This window comes from Agelaius tricolor, unplaced genomic scaffold (genome assembly GCF_023055355.1).
Source record: "Agelaius tricolor isolate 1412-34295 unplaced genomic scaffold, bAgeTri1.0.p SCAF_10, whole genome shotgun sequence".
Lineage (NCBI taxonomy): Eukaryota > Metazoa > Chordata > Aves > Passeriformes > Icteridae > Agelaius > Agelaius tricolor.
This window is the reverse complement of record NW_027269270.1, coordinates 1295672-1312687: the sequence shown is the minus strand read 5'-3', so window position 1 is coordinate 1312687 and position 17016 is coordinate 1295672. Positions and strand designations below refer to the sequence as shown.

Here is a 17016-nt window from a genome sequence, read left to right as displayed (position 1 = left end):
TCAACCCAACAATTAGCAATTTTTTGCAATTACTCTTTTCTCCCCAGACACTTTGGGCACTTATTTCCATTACTTTACATTACATTAATTCAAGCACTGACTCTGAGTTCCTGTTGCATGTAAAGCCCCTTAACTCAATGGAAATTTAGGACTGGTATCTCTAAGCTTACATTAAAATAAGAAAAAGCAACAGAAATTTTTCTGTCGAATCCTGCAACTTTATTTCAAACTCCTAGGAGCCGTGACATGTGTTCTCCACAAATATATGCTGCTATCCCGAACTTTTTCCTGGGAAAACGCCTGCTTTTAATCGTGAATATAGAATCACAGGAGAGTTTGGGTTCTGAAGGGACTTAAGCAATCGGTCCCACGGGACTTAGCTCAGCCTCCAGCTATAAAAATGTTCCATCTGCAGAAGAAATTAGTCCTCATTTAGGAGTTTGAAGCGGTTTCCCTCGTCACTTTCTGCTGTTTTTCCTTCCACGTGAGGAAGGACGGTGTGTGTTTGCCGGAGGGGACGCCCTGATTGGGTCCTGAAGGGACTTAAGCAGTCGGTCCCACAGGACTTAACTCAGCTTCCAGCTATAAAAATGTTCCATCTGCAGAAGAAATTAGTTCTCTCTTAGGAGTTTGAAGCGGTTTCCCCCCCTCATTTTCTGCCGTTTTTCCTTCTACTTGAGCAAAGTCGGTGCCTGTCTGCCGTAGGGGCCGCCCTGAGGGGACGCCCTGAGGGGAAGCCTCGGGAGACTCCTCGCCCTCACACCCCGCTCCTCTCAGCGCCGCTCCCACACGGGCGAGGAGCCTCGCCTGGAGTTACAAGCGCTGAATTCCATTAAACTGAATTAAATTAAACGAAATTCATTTAAATTCAATTAAAGCCGGCTCTCTTCCCGCCGCGGCGCGGGCGCCTCTCCTCGCGAGAGGTCGCCCCCGGCAACGCCGCAGCCATGGCGGAGGAGGCGAAGGTCTCCGAGGCGGCCTACAGCCTGCAGAGTATCCTTCTTCCTCCCCAGCCTTGGCCCCTCCATCCTCATCCTCCTGCTCCGCTGTGGGTGCCGGTTCCCCGCCTCAGGGCTCCGTCTCCTTAGCGCTCCTCCCGCCTCAGCCGGGCCGGCCCCGCACCTGCTGGGGAGGGGGGGATTGGGTGGGGCGAGGGCAGCGTTTGAGAGTACGGGGGAAAAGTTAAAAATCTTTCCGGACTGTTGGTTAATTTTGTGGGTTGTTGTTCCTGGAGGCTGAAAAGCGGCTGAAGCCTGTCCAGAGAAGGGCGTTGGAGCTGGGGAAGGGGCTGGAGCACCGGGAGCGGCTGAGGGAGCTGGGAAAGGAGCCATGGGGGCCCTTGTGGCTCTGCACAGTTCCCTGACAGGAGGGGACAGCCGGGGTGTCGGGCTGTGCTCCCGGGAGCAGGGATGAGACAAGGGGAAAAACGGCCTCAGTCCATGCCAGAGAGTGTTTAGGTACCAGGAAAAATTTCTTCCTTTCATGGATGGCCAGGAAGCGGTGGCCACAGCATCCCTGGAAGGGTTAACAGCCGTGTGTGGATAGGGCACTTGGGGATATGGTTTAGCGGTGAGCGTGGTGCTGTGTTAACAGTTTGGTCTCAGAGGTCTTTTTCAACTTAAGCAATTCTATGAATACGTGGGGTTTTGGCCCTGCAGAGGCAGTGGGGGCTTGCTCTCACTGTAAGGTGGTGTTTGCTTTCCTGGCTGAAGGTTGGGGTTCCTGAATGCCCCTTGGAAAAGTGGGGGAATTGAATCCTCCAGTGCTGGTGCGGCAGCCTGAGCAGGAGTTACAATCCTGGTGTTAGGAAAATTAATCTACAAACACCAGAGGTTTATGTCTTAAAAAGGAGACAGAGGAGTCCTTTCTGGCTTTATTCGAATAAAGGGAGAGGCCATGGGGCATTCCCCTGGGATATCTCCAATTTTTGGAGGATGCAGCCTCAGTGTCATCTTCTCAGTCGTGTTTCCCTTCTCTCTTTCTCCATTGGCTGAGGTACTTGAGAGGTACAGTCTCCCTGATACTCCTGATACCAAAGATTTCTCAAAGATTTCTCTCTAATGTATAACCCTCCCTTTTAAGTTTTAATTCTTAGAGAATTTAGGGGTTTTTCTTCCCCGTAGTTTCTTTCATCTTTCAATGTCTAATTTCGTTTATCAGCAAACCTAAAGTTTATTTGCAAAAGCAGATATCTTATTCTATTCATCAATCAGTGGAATCCTTCCCATTGTTTCTTTTATCTCCCAGTGCTATTTTTATCTACCAGCAGACCCACGGCTTGTTTGTAAAAATAAATCTGCTATTCCTCTCACCAGCATGGAAAGCTCTTGTCACCTCTCCTGTGTTACCTATTGAACACTAACTGCAAAATACCTATGGAGGGAGGGCAAGGTTTGTTATTAAGACTCCCAGTCCCAATGTGCTGCTGGAAAAGGTGCTCCTTTAATTTCCTACTGCAGAATAACTGCTGGGATATTCATGATTCGTGGTTTGTACTGAGTATGAGGATTGCCATACATAACCTAGACATAACTTGGCTGTGGCTTTTAGAGCAAAAAACCCCACCCAATTCTTTCCAAATTTTAGCAAATTATTTTGGAAGCGTATGGCTTTTAAATGTATAATTTTTTGATCACATGACCCAAATTCTGCTTTTGTCACTAGGCCAGATGAGCTGCACCTGTTCTCTTTTCTAGCTGTGTGTGAGCTGCAATCAAGAAGCTCTAATGCTTTTAGAGGCTAAACAATCATACTTTACACCCTACCATACCTTAGTTTTTCCTTGCTAGAATTAAGTTGTAAGCCAATATAAAGTCAATTCTAAAAAGTGGAAGAGTGTCCTTTTGCAGCTCGTGCCTCAATTTCTACCTTACTGAATCTGCACAGCTGTTTTCAGTGTGGTGTGCTTAAAAAAGCACTGCCTCAGCAGATTTAACACTGTGGAGAAATACAGTCATTTTTAAAATTAATTTCTCTGTTTGATAGTGCACCTAGCTATGATTTTTTGGTAAGGAAAAAAAAAAGGAGGAAAACACCAGGATTTTCAAGTAATATTTTAGTCTGGGCAAATTGTTTGCAATGACACATTACTTTAGATCACAGTGGATCACAAGGACAGTCAGGTCAATAGAAAATTGAAGAAAAAAATCCCCAGTTTTTGAAAGTTTATTACTTATCAGGGGGTTATGGTGTTCAGCTGTTAGCCTTCCAGATGGATACAATTTATCTGAGTTTTCCTGGTGCTGTGATGCTATTCTTGAATGCAGATGATACTTTTACCTTTGTTTTGTGCTTTTACATATACTGTGAAAATTGGCAAAAGGCCTGTTTTAAGGAGACTAAATCAGATTTGAGCAACACAGTGCAAAGCTGGAAAATCATGGGTTTATTTTTGCCTTGTTTTCTGTGTTTGAAGTACTGAATTGCCAGCTTTTCTTTTCTTTGGAAGTTAATTCCTGGTTTATTTACATGGGTCACTTGTAGGCTAACTGATTTCCTAGGGAAGCTGTCAGCAGCATCTGCTAAAAACATTTCATTATTCTTTCATGGGCTGTGAGGCTAGTGGATGAAAAGATGTTTATTTGGCTTTTATTTTAGACTATTTGTAGTTATGTTTAATCAAAAGTTTGATTCTAAAGCCTTTCAAGGAACTGTAGATAATTTCCAAATGAATTTTTGAGTTTTGAAAGTTCCTCATCTTTTTATTGTAACAGTCTTGTGATTATTAAGGCATTTGCATCAGCTCTTTTAAGTGGCCCTGTGGTGTTCAGGGTTTGATCTCAGGTGTTGCTGTTTGAACTCACACATCTGAATTTGCTAAAAAATGGTATTTTCTGAGAGCATGAAGCTATTTCTCCTTAGAAGGCTGTGGAAATTCTGGTGCAAAAAGTCCCCTCTCCAAACTGATGATTGGCTGAGAGCACAATTGAGTTGCTGTTTTATTTTGGAATAGTGCTTGGCTTCTGAGACCTGATGAGTCAATGTTTAATGGTGTTCAAACCTGCTGTAAAAACTTAAACCTAAATTCTCTCTCTGTGCACAGAACTGGGCTTGCTCACCTTGGGGCTGAGGGAAACCTTGGAAGTGGAAAGTCTTGTGTTGAGAAGAAAAGGGAGGGGATGGTGATAGCAGATTTATAGATGGTTATTTTATGATTTTTTTTTAAATTTAATTTGGAACTCCTCACATGCACCAGCTGTTCTAGACTTAACTACACCTGCAGAGATTACCATAACAGATGACTCCAAAGATGATTATCAGTATGAAGAGGTAACTTACTAAATTGATAATCTTCTGATATATTCTGGTAGAGTGTTCATTTTTTGTTCTTTTTATTTCATCAGTCATACAGACATCCTGGGAGAAATTACACAAATCTCCTTTTATAAAGTGATGAAAGAGAGCATATCTATTTTTCAAGAGAAGATTCAGTGTTAGTTCTATTGTTGTGTATTACCTTTATTTGAACAATAAATTCTTTTTTAAAGGTGTAAGAATTTCTATTTAGATAAAACATCTCTTTAGATATTTCTGTTTATTTATAAAAAATATTTCAGTAATAGGATTTCTGTTTCCATATGGCAGAATGGTATTTTAACAAGGAGGGGATTATTTTCAGCCATTGTAATGGGAGTGGGAACAGTTTTATTGTGAAAGAAAGGTGTATAAAATGTGCTGATACCAAACTCTACATAATTTCATTTAGGTTTCAGCAGATGATGACTTCAGTCTTCCTGAAGATGATGAGGATCTGTCCAAAGCTTTGCAGACTATTGAAGAGCAGGCTGAAGATGCCAAACTTATGGTAAGAGCTTCCTAAACAATCTAAGAGTCTCTAATTCAGTTAACATTAGTGGCTTGAAATTTGCACACAGCTAGTTTATACTAATCATGCAATTTGCACACAGCTAGTTTATACTAATCATGCAATTTGCACACAGCTAGTTTATAGTAATCATGCAATTTGCACACAGCTAGTTTATAGTAATAATGAAATTTGCACACAGCTAGTTTATAGTAATCACGAAATTTGCACACAGCTAGTTTATACTAATCATGCAATTTGCACACAGCTAGTTTATAGTAATCACGAAATTTGCACACAGCTAGTTTGTACTAATCATGAAATTTGCACACAGCTAGTTTATACTAATCACGAAATTTGCACACAGCTAGTTTCTACTAATCATGAAATTTGCACACAGCTAGTTTCTAGTAATCATGAAATTTGCACACAGCTGGTTTATACTAATCATGAAATTTGCACACAGCTAGTTTCTAGTAATCATGAAATATTTGTGTGGGAAAGATTGTCTCTTATTTTCTTACAAATTTACAGGAGTAAACATATGCTATGGTGGAAAAGACAACTTTTATTTCCTGGGTTTCATCTTTAATTTGTGTTCATTTTGTGTTCTGTAAACAACCTGACATTTCAAGTACATGTAGCCAAATCTTTAGCTATTTAAAATGTATTAATATTATTGTAATGCATCAGTATTTTAAAGTTTGTTTTTTATCTGAGCAGATTAAATGAGAGTGTGATCCCTGGCACAGGAAAGAAACTAAAGGTTATACTTGAATACTTGCTAAAAGAGATTGTTCATATATTAAAAACAAAGAATGGGCTGTTACATTATGTTGATTCAAAATATTAATGAAATTATCAATCAGTCCACACCATTAGTTTTGACATTCCTTACATGTATAGTTTGATTTCAAAGCAGTTGTGTAATAGGTCAGAGTTACACAATGGGATTGTTGTATTTTTCAAAACAAGATCTACCTGAATTTACTTGTTTTTAACAATCTAATGGAAAAGTGGTTTTCCCTGCTGTGTTTCCAACATCACCACTGTCTTGTAGCCTCATCAGAAGGGTACAGTCATAGTCTTTGTTTTGCAAAAGTAAATGATTAATAGTGAAAAAATGAAATTAAGGGAATTATACCTAAACTCAAAATAGAGGGAAAATATATGTTTTCTTTAGCACTTGTGCTTATCAACAGATCAGTTTTGTACTTTAGGTAAAACTCTGAGTGCAACCTGACAATAACAGAGTTTCATGTGTATTAAAACTGAATATGCCTGAAAATGAAGGCAAGGATTGAAGAAGTGTTTGCAATGGCAAATGCTTCATGCTAAGGAAGTATTGGAAATTCTTCATGTTCCTTAGGAATAGCTGAGGTTATGATTGTTTTACTGTGTGAGTTATGTTAACATAGGAAGTGAAAAAAGAGAGAACATTTTTAACCTATTGATCTTTTGACAGTGCTGTATTTAAATAATCTTTTACCTCTTCATTGATTTGTTGAACTTGAAGTAGTAGGAACAGTATGCTAATGTCTATCCCAGTTAATCAAACTGAAGAAACTCTTACTTTTCCTTAAAACCAGCAGATAATTTGTGCTGAAACTTAAATTCTCTTTGATTTTAAGCTTATGCTAAGAGTTGTCTGCCTTCTTCCTGCTTGTTTTTTTATTTGGAGGCTTCATTTTTTTCTATGATTTTGAAACTGAAGTAATGTTTTCAGCCTTTGGACAGAAAGACATGAGTAGAGAAATGTTCTAATAGACTTGCTAGTTCCCTGACAGCTTTCATAATGATTTACTGTACATTTTGTGAGGCTCACTGACTCGATGGTTTGATATTAATTCCCTGGAAAAGCCAAGTGCTTCTGGTGACCTAAGTTAGAAGCACTGTTTCCTGTGAATTAATATTGATTCAACATCCCAATTCTGAGCTAGGAAGCAAAGTAGAAGGCTGTTTCCTTCACATGATAAGCAATTGGCCTATTTTTTTAATAACTTGTAATCTTGGCTAAAATAAATTATGTAATAACCATAACCTGGATGATAATTCTAACTGATTTTGTGCATTTACTGCTTAACTTGCTTTTTACTTGTATATGTAATCCTATGTAGTGCTAGGTGCACAGATGAGTGATTATCCAAAAATTTTAATATTTTCCAATTGCGGATACTAAAAGTATCCAGAGCTTCTGAGTTGAGTAACATTATTTGTCCTTAAGCACATCTCTACTTCTTTTTTTTTCTTTTTTTTTGAGACATTTTAAAGTAATTTAAATTATTTTTCAACACAAGCAAAAAATATTCTGCATATAAAAGAAAATATCCAGCTGATAGGGACTGTAGGAAAAGGATGCCAAACTTCTGGAAAGCCACACAGAAATGAAAGCTGGCTGAAAAACTTTGTTCAGTAGTTACAGCTGTTAGACTTTCCTTCCAAGTTTTTTGTCCTAATACCTACAATGATAATGTGAAGTAACATTGACATTCATTAATGTTGCAATTTATGTATGCTTGATTTTCAGTTTGTTTGAACATGCTAAAATAATTCCCTTATCATGTTCTTCTTACATTTAGTCAGTTTTTGAGAACATCTTACCTTGTTTTCCAGAGAATTCATAAATTTATTTGGTGTTCATATTTCTTCAGTGGACAGAAATTCTTAGAAGTGCTGTGAAAGTTCCTAAAGTTAAGCTCTTAGAAATTATTTTGTTTTACTGGTCATATTTACAATCTTTACATTGTGCTCTCCTGCTGGTAGTCAGCCAACAGATTACCATGAAACTGAAGCAAGTGCTTGGCCTAATATCACTCCCAAAGTCTGGGAAGGAGCTGGGAATTCATTTCTTGTTTCCTGAGCTCCTGCTGTGATTCTGTGCCTGTTAGACTGAATTAATTTCTCCCTGTATTGTTCCCTGCTTGAGCTTTGCTTCCTGAAATGGTGGTCAGTGCTGGGATCTCACTAATAAATTCTCTTCTGCATGGATGAAATGAATTCCTATCAAATTTCCATTTATTAAGGGAATCAAGCTGTGTCACTTCTTCCAAAGCCTGGCTTTATAGATGTGTTTGGAAAGCTGCAAGCAACAATATTACACATTTGCCTCACTTGGAGTAAAGAAAGAAGCAAGCCAAGGGATGCAGCTGCATGTCTGCCCCTGTACTCTTTGGTTCTTGTATTAGCACAATTAGAAAATAGACCTGCCTGATGTACTGGAGCTCTAGTAATGAAAATATGCTAAATATTACATTGCACTTGGCATATTGTACTAGTCATGAGGCAGTGTTACATGGCCTACATCAGACATGTACAATCTCTTCTGGTTATGTTAGGTAGGTTGGTTAGATTTAAGACAACATTTTCTGTGTTATACAAAATAGCCAAGAGATTTTCCCAGTGTTTTTATTTTATCAAGAGAAATGCCTTTATCTCCAGGTAATTTATGCACTCGTGGTGACAGGGCTGCCACTAAGGGCATGAATAAGCCATAAATGAATGGAGTTATCAGAAATCCCTGGCCTCACAGATTCTTTTATAAATGGTGGAGGAAATGATTTGCAGTCATGGCCTTTAGCATCTCTTGATAAATCTCTCAGTGGGGTTTTCTCAGTTTTGTGGTATTTTTCATAATCTCTCACCAAGATGCATGTGCTGTGCACTAGCTTGTCATGCATTGTGGAGCAGCTCCATTTTGGCACTGTGTCCCCGTGGAGTTCCTAAAAGCCAAGACCCTCATATTTAGGTGTAAAGCCAAGACCCTCATATTTAGGTATAAAGCCAAGACCCTCATATTTAGGTGTAAAGCCAAGACCCTCTTATTTAGGTGTAAAGCCAAGACCCTCATATTTAGGTGTAAAGCCAAGACCCTCATATTTAGGTGTAAAGCCAAGACCCTCATATTTAGGTGTAAAGCCAAGACCCTCTTATTTAGGTGTAAAGCCAAGACCCTCTTATTTAGGTGTAAAGCCAAGACCCTCTTATTTAGGTGTAAAGCCAAGACCCTCTTATTTAGGTGTAAAGCCAAGACCCTCTTATTTAGGTATGTTAAGTCACTGCAATCCATTTGATAGCTGAGTGAAATAAGGCCATCCCTTTGGCTGCTGAGTTGTGGCAGTCTCTCTCCTCTCATTGTCTTTAAATACTTTTTGTGGGGGAGTAGTCTCAGACTGAGTTCTATTTTCCTTTATTTTCCATACCTCCTTGCATGTTGAATTCTCTCTGGGAGAGAAACACTAAGCTGTGTGCTGAGCTCCATTTTGGCACTGTGCCCACGTGCAGTTCCCAAAAGCTAAGACCTTCATATTTAGGTATGTCAAGTCACTGCAATGCATTTGATATCTGGGTGAAATAAGGCCATCCCTTTGGCTGCTGAGTTGTGGCAGTCTCTCTCCTCTCATTGTCTTTAAATGCTTTTTGTGGGGAGTAGTCTCAAATGGGTCACATTTTCCTTTCTTTCCATACCTCCTTGCACGTTGAATTCTCCTAGGCTGTGTGCTGCGTGGGGCTGGGTGAAGGGAAGAGATTTGCATCACATCAGAAAGCTGTGAAAGGTGGTTTTTTTTATTTTTCTCTGTAGCAGGACTGCTCTGCTCTGTGTTGGTTCTGCTTTTGGCAATGTGCTTGCCCCATGAGCTGACCCTGTCTGCAGAGCTGTCTGTCTGTCTGTCTGACACTGGGGGAGCTGCACATGAAACCCTGGTGCACCTTCTGCTAACACTTGTAGCAGTGCTGTCTGGCAGCTTCCTGCAGTGCATGCTGAGAGGAAAATCCCCATATCTTTGTGGTTATTCCTAAGGGATCAGGGGATGGAAATGAAGTTCTGTCTGTCCTTCCATTGCATGTACCATTATAAAAAGCATACAAGCCATTCTATGGCACCTTGGACAGCTACATTCTTCATTAGATAAGGTCTGACTTTTATTCTGGTCAGTGACAAAAGATCATCCATCAGATTTAATACTTTAAAGGCTCTGCCAGATGATGGCAGGTTTGGAATACCTGCTTAAATAAGGGGGTTTGAGTTATTTCTTCATAACCTTTCCCAACCCTTGCCATTAGAAGGATCACTAATTACAGTTCTGATCTGTAAAGACAAGGAGAGCATTCAGTTGTACTCCAATAAATCTGTGACTTTAGATGACTTCAGAAATAGAAAGTATGATCAGGACACTTCTCTTTTAAGTTTAACAGTGTTCAAAATTTAATTTCAGGAATTTCTGTCGGTTCTGAATTCTGAGAAATTGATATCAGACTTACCTCAAGCAATGGATGACTTCTTCTGCAATTTCCTGGTCAGATTGGGAATGTCTAGAACCCTTGACTGCTTCCAGAGTGAATGGTAAAATAATTTAAGTGTCCATGTTGCTTTGGGAATTAGATGGTCAGGATTCAAGTATTTTTGGTATTTCAGGACATTTTTTCAGAAAAATTTCCTGAGTACAAGTCATTCTTAAATATGTAGTGTTTTAACAAATAAATGTGTTCCTGGTGAGAATGAAGAACCCTGGTTTAAGTAGAATAATCATAATATTTATTAATTGGTAATTTTTGGTACAGCAATTAACAAATATGAATGTTTTTTATTTTTTCAGGTTTATTTTATACCTGATCAGTAGAATAATAAGCTCGAGCTGTTGCTATTCTCTTGTTCCAAGCTTTTGTAGATTGCAGGGATTTTGTCCATACTTCATGCACAAGTTTAAAGGTGCAACTTTGTTTAAATACAACACTCCCTTCATACATCCTACAGGATGTATACTTTTTTTTTACTGTTGATTAAAAATTACATGTTAGGAATGCTGCAGAGGTTTGAAAGAGAGCTGAATTACTTTGGAGCAAAAGATTACATGAAGTTACAGACTTGCTTTGAGCCAGCAGGTTATGTTCTGGAAACACCTCTGGAAACACCTCTCTTTGATTAACCTTGTTCTCAGTTTCAAACATGAGAAGTTCAGAGGGTTATTTTTTAGTAAAGTCTCTTGAAATTGTGTCATTTGAAAAGTAGAAAAAAGTTCGAAACATCTTATTTTTTCATACAAAAGCATTGAAGCTTTCACATTTTCTTAGAAATATTCTCAGGTGTGGAATCTGGAATTTGCAAGGCTCTGGTCTTACTCATCAATCAGACATTGCCTTTGGAATTAATAATGATCTGCTTTTTGATAGCATAAGGATGGACTTAAATGATTCCTTGGGGAAGGAACGTGACACTCCTGTTTTCTTTCTCAACAAAAGAACTGATATGAGTACTGATATCAAGTTTGAAGTCTAATAGTTTTTATGCTAAAAGATAATTAATACTAGGCAGATAGAAATAGTGATCTTTTTATGAAGCTTACGGCTTTCTTTGAAGCACTTAGAGTCTGAATTTATATCAATGGCAAAATTCAAATAGCTTTTTAACAGAAAGGGCCTGTAAATCCTGCACTATCTTGTAAATTCTTAGCTGTACATATATTTTTTCTCTATAAGTAATACTTTTAATTTCAGTAGCTTTACAAATGAGCTCAGCATGTCAGTATCTAATCTTACTGTATAGAGACGTGCTGCATTAATACCTTATTTCAAAATGTTTCATGTTGGTTTGAAATGGATAATTTACAATATTAATGAAAGTGAGAGCAGATTAGTGTACTTGGGTTCCTCATTATGTATTGGGACGACACTCTTGCTCTCATGCTGTGGTGATCAAGTACTAATGGAATTTAAAATGAGAAATTAATTAACGTAGAGAAAATTTATCAAAAGGCTGCCTTTGAAATTATTGTCTCTCTGAGATCTAAAGGTCACTTAAATTGGACCAAATTGTCTGTGTTTATTTTGGAGGCTGGGAAAACAGCGTTACTCTACCCAGCCATATAAAATGCCATGATTTGATTATGGTTTATTTTATGCCAACACTCTTATTTTTCAATGAAGTAATGAATTATTTTAATAACAGTTGTAGTGATTTTTTTTTTAATTATATAGGCTGTTTTGCACGCAAACTTTTTATTCCCATTATACTTTAAAGAACTTTACAGTTCAATTATTTTTTGAATATCGAATTTTCCATTAAATTTTCCATTCATTTGTTATACAAGACTTGATAGGACTTGTGTTGTTTATTGAAGATACTGGATTGACAGCTTTTAAGTATGAAGTGCAGAGGCTGATCAGCTGTGAATTCCTGCATCTGCCAGTCTCTCCCTCCTAATCCTGAGAGCCCAGGTCATCCTGAGCTATCGGTTTATTGCAGAGCCTCTGTGCAGCTTGATTCCTTTGAAATCCAGTTTCTAGGAATTATCATGTCAAGTATACAGTAATAATGTATTGTTTTCAGTCAGTCTGCACTGAGCTTTGATGACAAAATCACAGTTAACCATCTGTTCCTCAGGTTTCCAGATTCTTGGTTAATTTTTAATAGCGATTTAAGAATAATAACTCAGTAGTTCTGAAAAGCTTAGTAAAATACCTGTGTGTGCATGGAACTAATTTAATTTCCATGTGCAGTGAAAGAAGTGAGGAGAGCAGCTGTTTGGCAGGCAGCTCAGTATGGAGGAGGTCTGTGAGATTTACAGGACCAGGCTGATGAAAGATAATGAGATTTCTCAGTGCTATTTGGTGGGTGGTTTTCCATTTCTGCTACCTGCACAAAAACATTCACTTTCAGTCCTGTTCTTGCACAAGGGTGGAGTGAATTTATTGGTATTAATTGTTTTTCATGTAAATTGTCTGTCAGAATTTTTACCTCTGCTGGAGTTGAGGTGCATCAATTATCCATGTTTGATGAGTCTTTGTGCTTGGTAGTTTGCATCAAGTGTAGTTAGGGCATTCAGTGGAGAAATATTTCCAGCAAGTGAAGGTAGAGTTGTGAATTTCTGCCATGAGGCTGCCCTTATTTGCAGTATTTCTGATAGGAATTGTGCATCAGTCACTGTTTGAAGGAAAGAAAAAAAAAACCTCAAGCTTCTTTCTTAATGTTAAAGTCTGTTCCTACAGTAATTTACTTAAGAAAATAAAGTGATGATAGAATGAATTTTACTGTGGACATATTCAGATGAATTTTTCAAAAACTGATGGTGAATATGACAGCTTAATTCAGAGGGATGAGCATTCCAAGAAGCATCCTCAGAATGCAAAAATGTAGCTGACTGTAGGAAGTCATTTGGACAGAGATACTAACATTCACCTCAATTTTTTTGGAGCATGTTCAGTAAAGGTTGCCATTTTTTAGAAATGCTTTTTGTTTCAGCAGCATGATTATTGATGAATGATATTGGTGATTACTGTCTTCAGTTTTCAGATCTCTGCTCACATCCAGGTGTAGGAGATAGTGTTTAGTATGATTTTTATTTCTGTTCTTTTCATACTTCCTTATTACTTGGAAACAAAAAAAAATGCAGAGATTCAATACATTTTTCACCTGAAAAGGCAAATAATGTTCCTGTTGCTCCTTCTAGTGATCTCCCACCCAGAACATCTTCCCAGCAGGGAAGGTGCTTGTGGGGTTATGGTGTTTATCTGATTTAAGTTGCTTACAGCTCCATGCAGCCTCTGGTGAGCTGATGTCATGGTTGAGGTCTCACTCTTCTGTCTGTACTGCATTCTTAGCTTTTACTGACATATCACCAAAAGATGGATAGTCCTAAAATAGGATCCTGAATGAGCAGATGTTATTGCTGGAGAAATTCCTGGGGTGCTACCCAGCATCCCAGGCTGCTTCAGGTACTCTTAATTCTTCAATCCAAGTCAGTCTGTGCAAATATTGAACTAAAGCAGCCTTCAGCCTTCTACATCATGGAATCAAGTGTTCTCAGGGGCTGGTAACATAGGTAAATATTGGTAAATATAATTAAATAAGGAGAGGGAAAATAAACAGGAAGGAATGAAGGCATTTCCCTAGGTGAGCTCTTGGTTCCATGTTGAAGATGGATCAGAATCATTCATCCTTATTATCTGCAGCTAGAGTCCTCAAGAAAAAACCCCAAAACAACAATGTATTTATCTTACATGTATTTGAGCATGTGAGATAAAAAGGACTGTATGTACAAATGCTATTTGAACAAGAATATTTGTTTCTGCCTTTTATTTAAGATATTTAGAAGAAAAGAAAAAAAGAATTGTTTAATGTGAAGCTGTGTTATGTGTCCTGACTGTTATGAACAACACACATTTTAGAATGAAAAGCAGTAGAATTTAGCAGTGTGGTGGGGTAGTGAATTCACTGCTGTGAATTCTTATGATCCTGATCATTATGAAGTAAGAGTACCTGAAGCAGCCTGGGATGCTGGGTAGCACCCCAGGAATTTCTCCAGCTCCAGCAATAACATCTGCTCATTCAGGATCCTATTTTAGGACTATCCATCTTTTGGTGATATGTCAGTAAAAGCTAAGAATGCAGTACAGACAGAAGAGTGAGACCTCAGCCATGACATCAGCTCACCAGAGGCTGCATGGAGCTGTAAGCAACTTAAATCAGATAAACACCATAACCCCACAAGCACCTTCCCTGCTGGGAAGATGTTCTGGGTGGGAGATCACTAGAAGGAGCAACAGGAACATTATTTGCCTTTTCAGGTGAAAAATGTATTGAATCTGTGCTTTTTTTTGTTTCCAAGTAATAAGGAAGTATGAAAAGAACAGAAGTAAATAGAAATAAAAATCATATTGAACACTGTCTCCTACACCTGGATGTAAGCAGCAGATGTGAAAACTGAAGACAGTAATCACCAATATCATTCATCAATAATCATGCTGCTGAAACAAAAAGCATTTCTAAATGCTTTAAGATGGTCAGTATTGCTGGGATTATAGTTTAGGTAAATGGTAGCACAAGAAGGAAAACATGAGTGAAGTGAGGAAATGGAAACATGCAATAAAATAAATGAAAGAAATCTGTTTGTTTTCTACCAGGTACGAGCTGATAGAGAGAGGTGAGTTAAGAGCTGATGAGGCTGGGCTGGTTCCAGACGTGTACACTCGCAACGAGCAGCTCGAGACTGAGAATCTGAGCCTGAAGAAAGATCTGGAAAGCTACAGACAAACTGTCAAGTATGTTATTTGATTTGATTGCAACTTTTCCATATGGTAGTAGATGGCCAGGTAAAGTAAACCCAAGTTTTATACTTAGTGAAAAGTAGTTAAGTTCCTGTTTGTTATGCTGGCTACACAGACTTTTGCTTCTAGGTGACATTTATAATTAAAGTTCAAGTTTTTCTGAGTTCTGTTGGAAACGTAAATCTTAATTTCTTTTATTTGTATTTCCTAGGCCAAAAATAATTTTCAGTATCCAGTAATCATAACAAATTACTACAGAGAATCATGAGAGCCTAATAGGTAGAACTAAAAAATAAATTGTTATGTGCATTTTGTATTACAGTACTATAAATTACAGCTACCACGAACCTTCAGCATAGGGGAAAAATCACTATACATTTATTCTTCATTTTTTTAATTACAAAAAATCTATCACTCTGGGCCTAGTGGTAATGGTGTGTCAGTGTAAATTACCACCATTGATTATACTGGTGTGTACATTGTAGTAGTTTATTCTACAAGTCTGCAGTATTTCAGTCAAGAGAATTAAAACACTTAGCCTATAAAATGGAGAGATGTAGTAATGAGCCCTATGCCACATGGCCTTTTCTGGGGAATGGTGTGTTTGCACTTGTGTGTGTTCATTGAGGATGCACTCTGAGGCCTAATGATGCACTCACTTCAGATTTGCCAGTGTGTTGGTTTCAAAACATGGAACTGTAAAGTTTAATTCCATCTCTTTGATTTTCCTCAGGATTGCTCAAGTTGCTAATTTTCATTTAGGTTGTTCCTTTCTATGAAAAAAACCAAAATTATTCAGATGTTAAATAATCATTGCTGCTGATAATGGTAATTAAATTATTTTCTGATTGTAATGATTTATTACATTTTAAATTAATGTATTAATTGGCTACAGTCAAGTAGTTTAATAAACAGTGGCAACAATCAAGTCAGATCTGTGTAGTCTAAATACAATAATGCATGAGGAGACAGACCATGGAGAAAACATTTCCTTTTTTGATGTGCAGCTTCTTTGGATGATGGGTACTCAAAGATTGTGTCTCATATGAGTGGGGGAGAGTAAGAAGCAGTCATGCAGAGTAAAAGAAGGAAGGACAAAACGTGGCCCTCATGAAACTTATCCTTGACAGTAGTAAATTCAAAGAGCTTTATTTTCTTTTTGTTTCCCACCTTTTTTCTCTTTTCCTCCCCCTCTTCACTCCTCCTATGTAGCAGAATGTGCTGTAACAACATAACCTGAGTGGATTATGACATGATAAGAGTTTTCCTGGGTTTATTGTATTGCTGCATGATTATTTAACAATCTAAAGCTCAAACTCATTTCACCACGGTCTGAATGAACTGTTTTCTTTTCCACTAGAATATCTTGTTACTCCATAGGGTGCCAGAAGAGTTTTTACAGCAGCTGTCTGGTTAAAAGGCTTAAAGATGACATGATAATGTGCAACCAGGAGCAACAGGAGAGGGAAAGGAGTGCTGGTATTTTGGGTTGCTCCAGGCTCCCTGTTAGATAAAATCCCAACACTCAAGTTCAATCCACAAACTGAAACTGGGCCCTGCTTTTTCACCTTCTGGTGTTTGTTGGAACCTAAAGTAGCAACACTCTGGTGGCAAACAAATGGGTCACATCACTGGTTTGGTGTTGCAGAGAGGGCTCTGAGATTCAGGGCAGTTCTGTGAGACACAGATTCTGTGTGAGCACAGCTGTTCACTGGTGTTTCCTGTTACACCCTGCAGGTATTCTGCATGTGCTTTGTGAAAACACTGCTGAAACCAGACCCCCCCTTTGTCCACTTGCAAAGAGAGCTTTATTTCCATAGTCTCTCAGCTGTTACTGGGATGCAGCATAGGCAGGTTGTCCTGGATTGTCATTTCCAAACCAAGACTCTGGTGTAAAACTTGGTCTGTGCCAGCAGTACTCTGTCACTCCTTCACTTTCCAGCCTTTTTATTTCAAATAGTTTCAAAGATCTCACTGATACTAATGTTAAAAGTTCAGTATTTGGGACATTCATTTTATATACATTGTTTTGAATATTTGATGAATTTAACCAGTACTGCTTCTGAAATAATTGAAATGGGTGAAATTGAGCATTTTTGCTGCAGTGTTCTTTTATGCCTTTTGGATAAACCTGGTCATAATACTCTATACTAAATCCATTTAGTGTAGTG

At 38.3% G+C, this 17016-nt stretch overlaps 1 protein-coding gene across 2 annotated transcripts in view; it reads left to right on the top strand.

Annotated features, from left to right (window-relative positions):
• The first annotated feature begins 914 nt into the window (after window positions 1-914).
• SPAG16 (sperm associated antigen 16) overlaps window positions 915-17016 on the top strand; it is a 374434-nt gene continuing 358332 nt past the window's right edge. Inside the window, exons 1-5 of one of the 2 annotated variants that reach the window (XM_071434326.1) lie at window positions 915-993; window positions 4223-4269; window positions 4706-4804; window positions 10018-10145; window positions 14702-14839. In XM_071434326.1, the coding sequence (XP_071290427.1) occupies window positions 948-993; window positions 4223-4269; window positions 4706-4804; window positions 10018-10145; window positions 14702-14839 (458 nt within the window). In that variant the 5' untranslated portion in view covers window positions 915-947. The remainder of the gene's footprint in view (window positions 994-4222; window positions 4270-4705; window positions 4805-10017; window positions 10146-14701; window positions 14840-17016) is intronic. The other variant, XM_071434327.1, reaches the window with a different exon arrangement.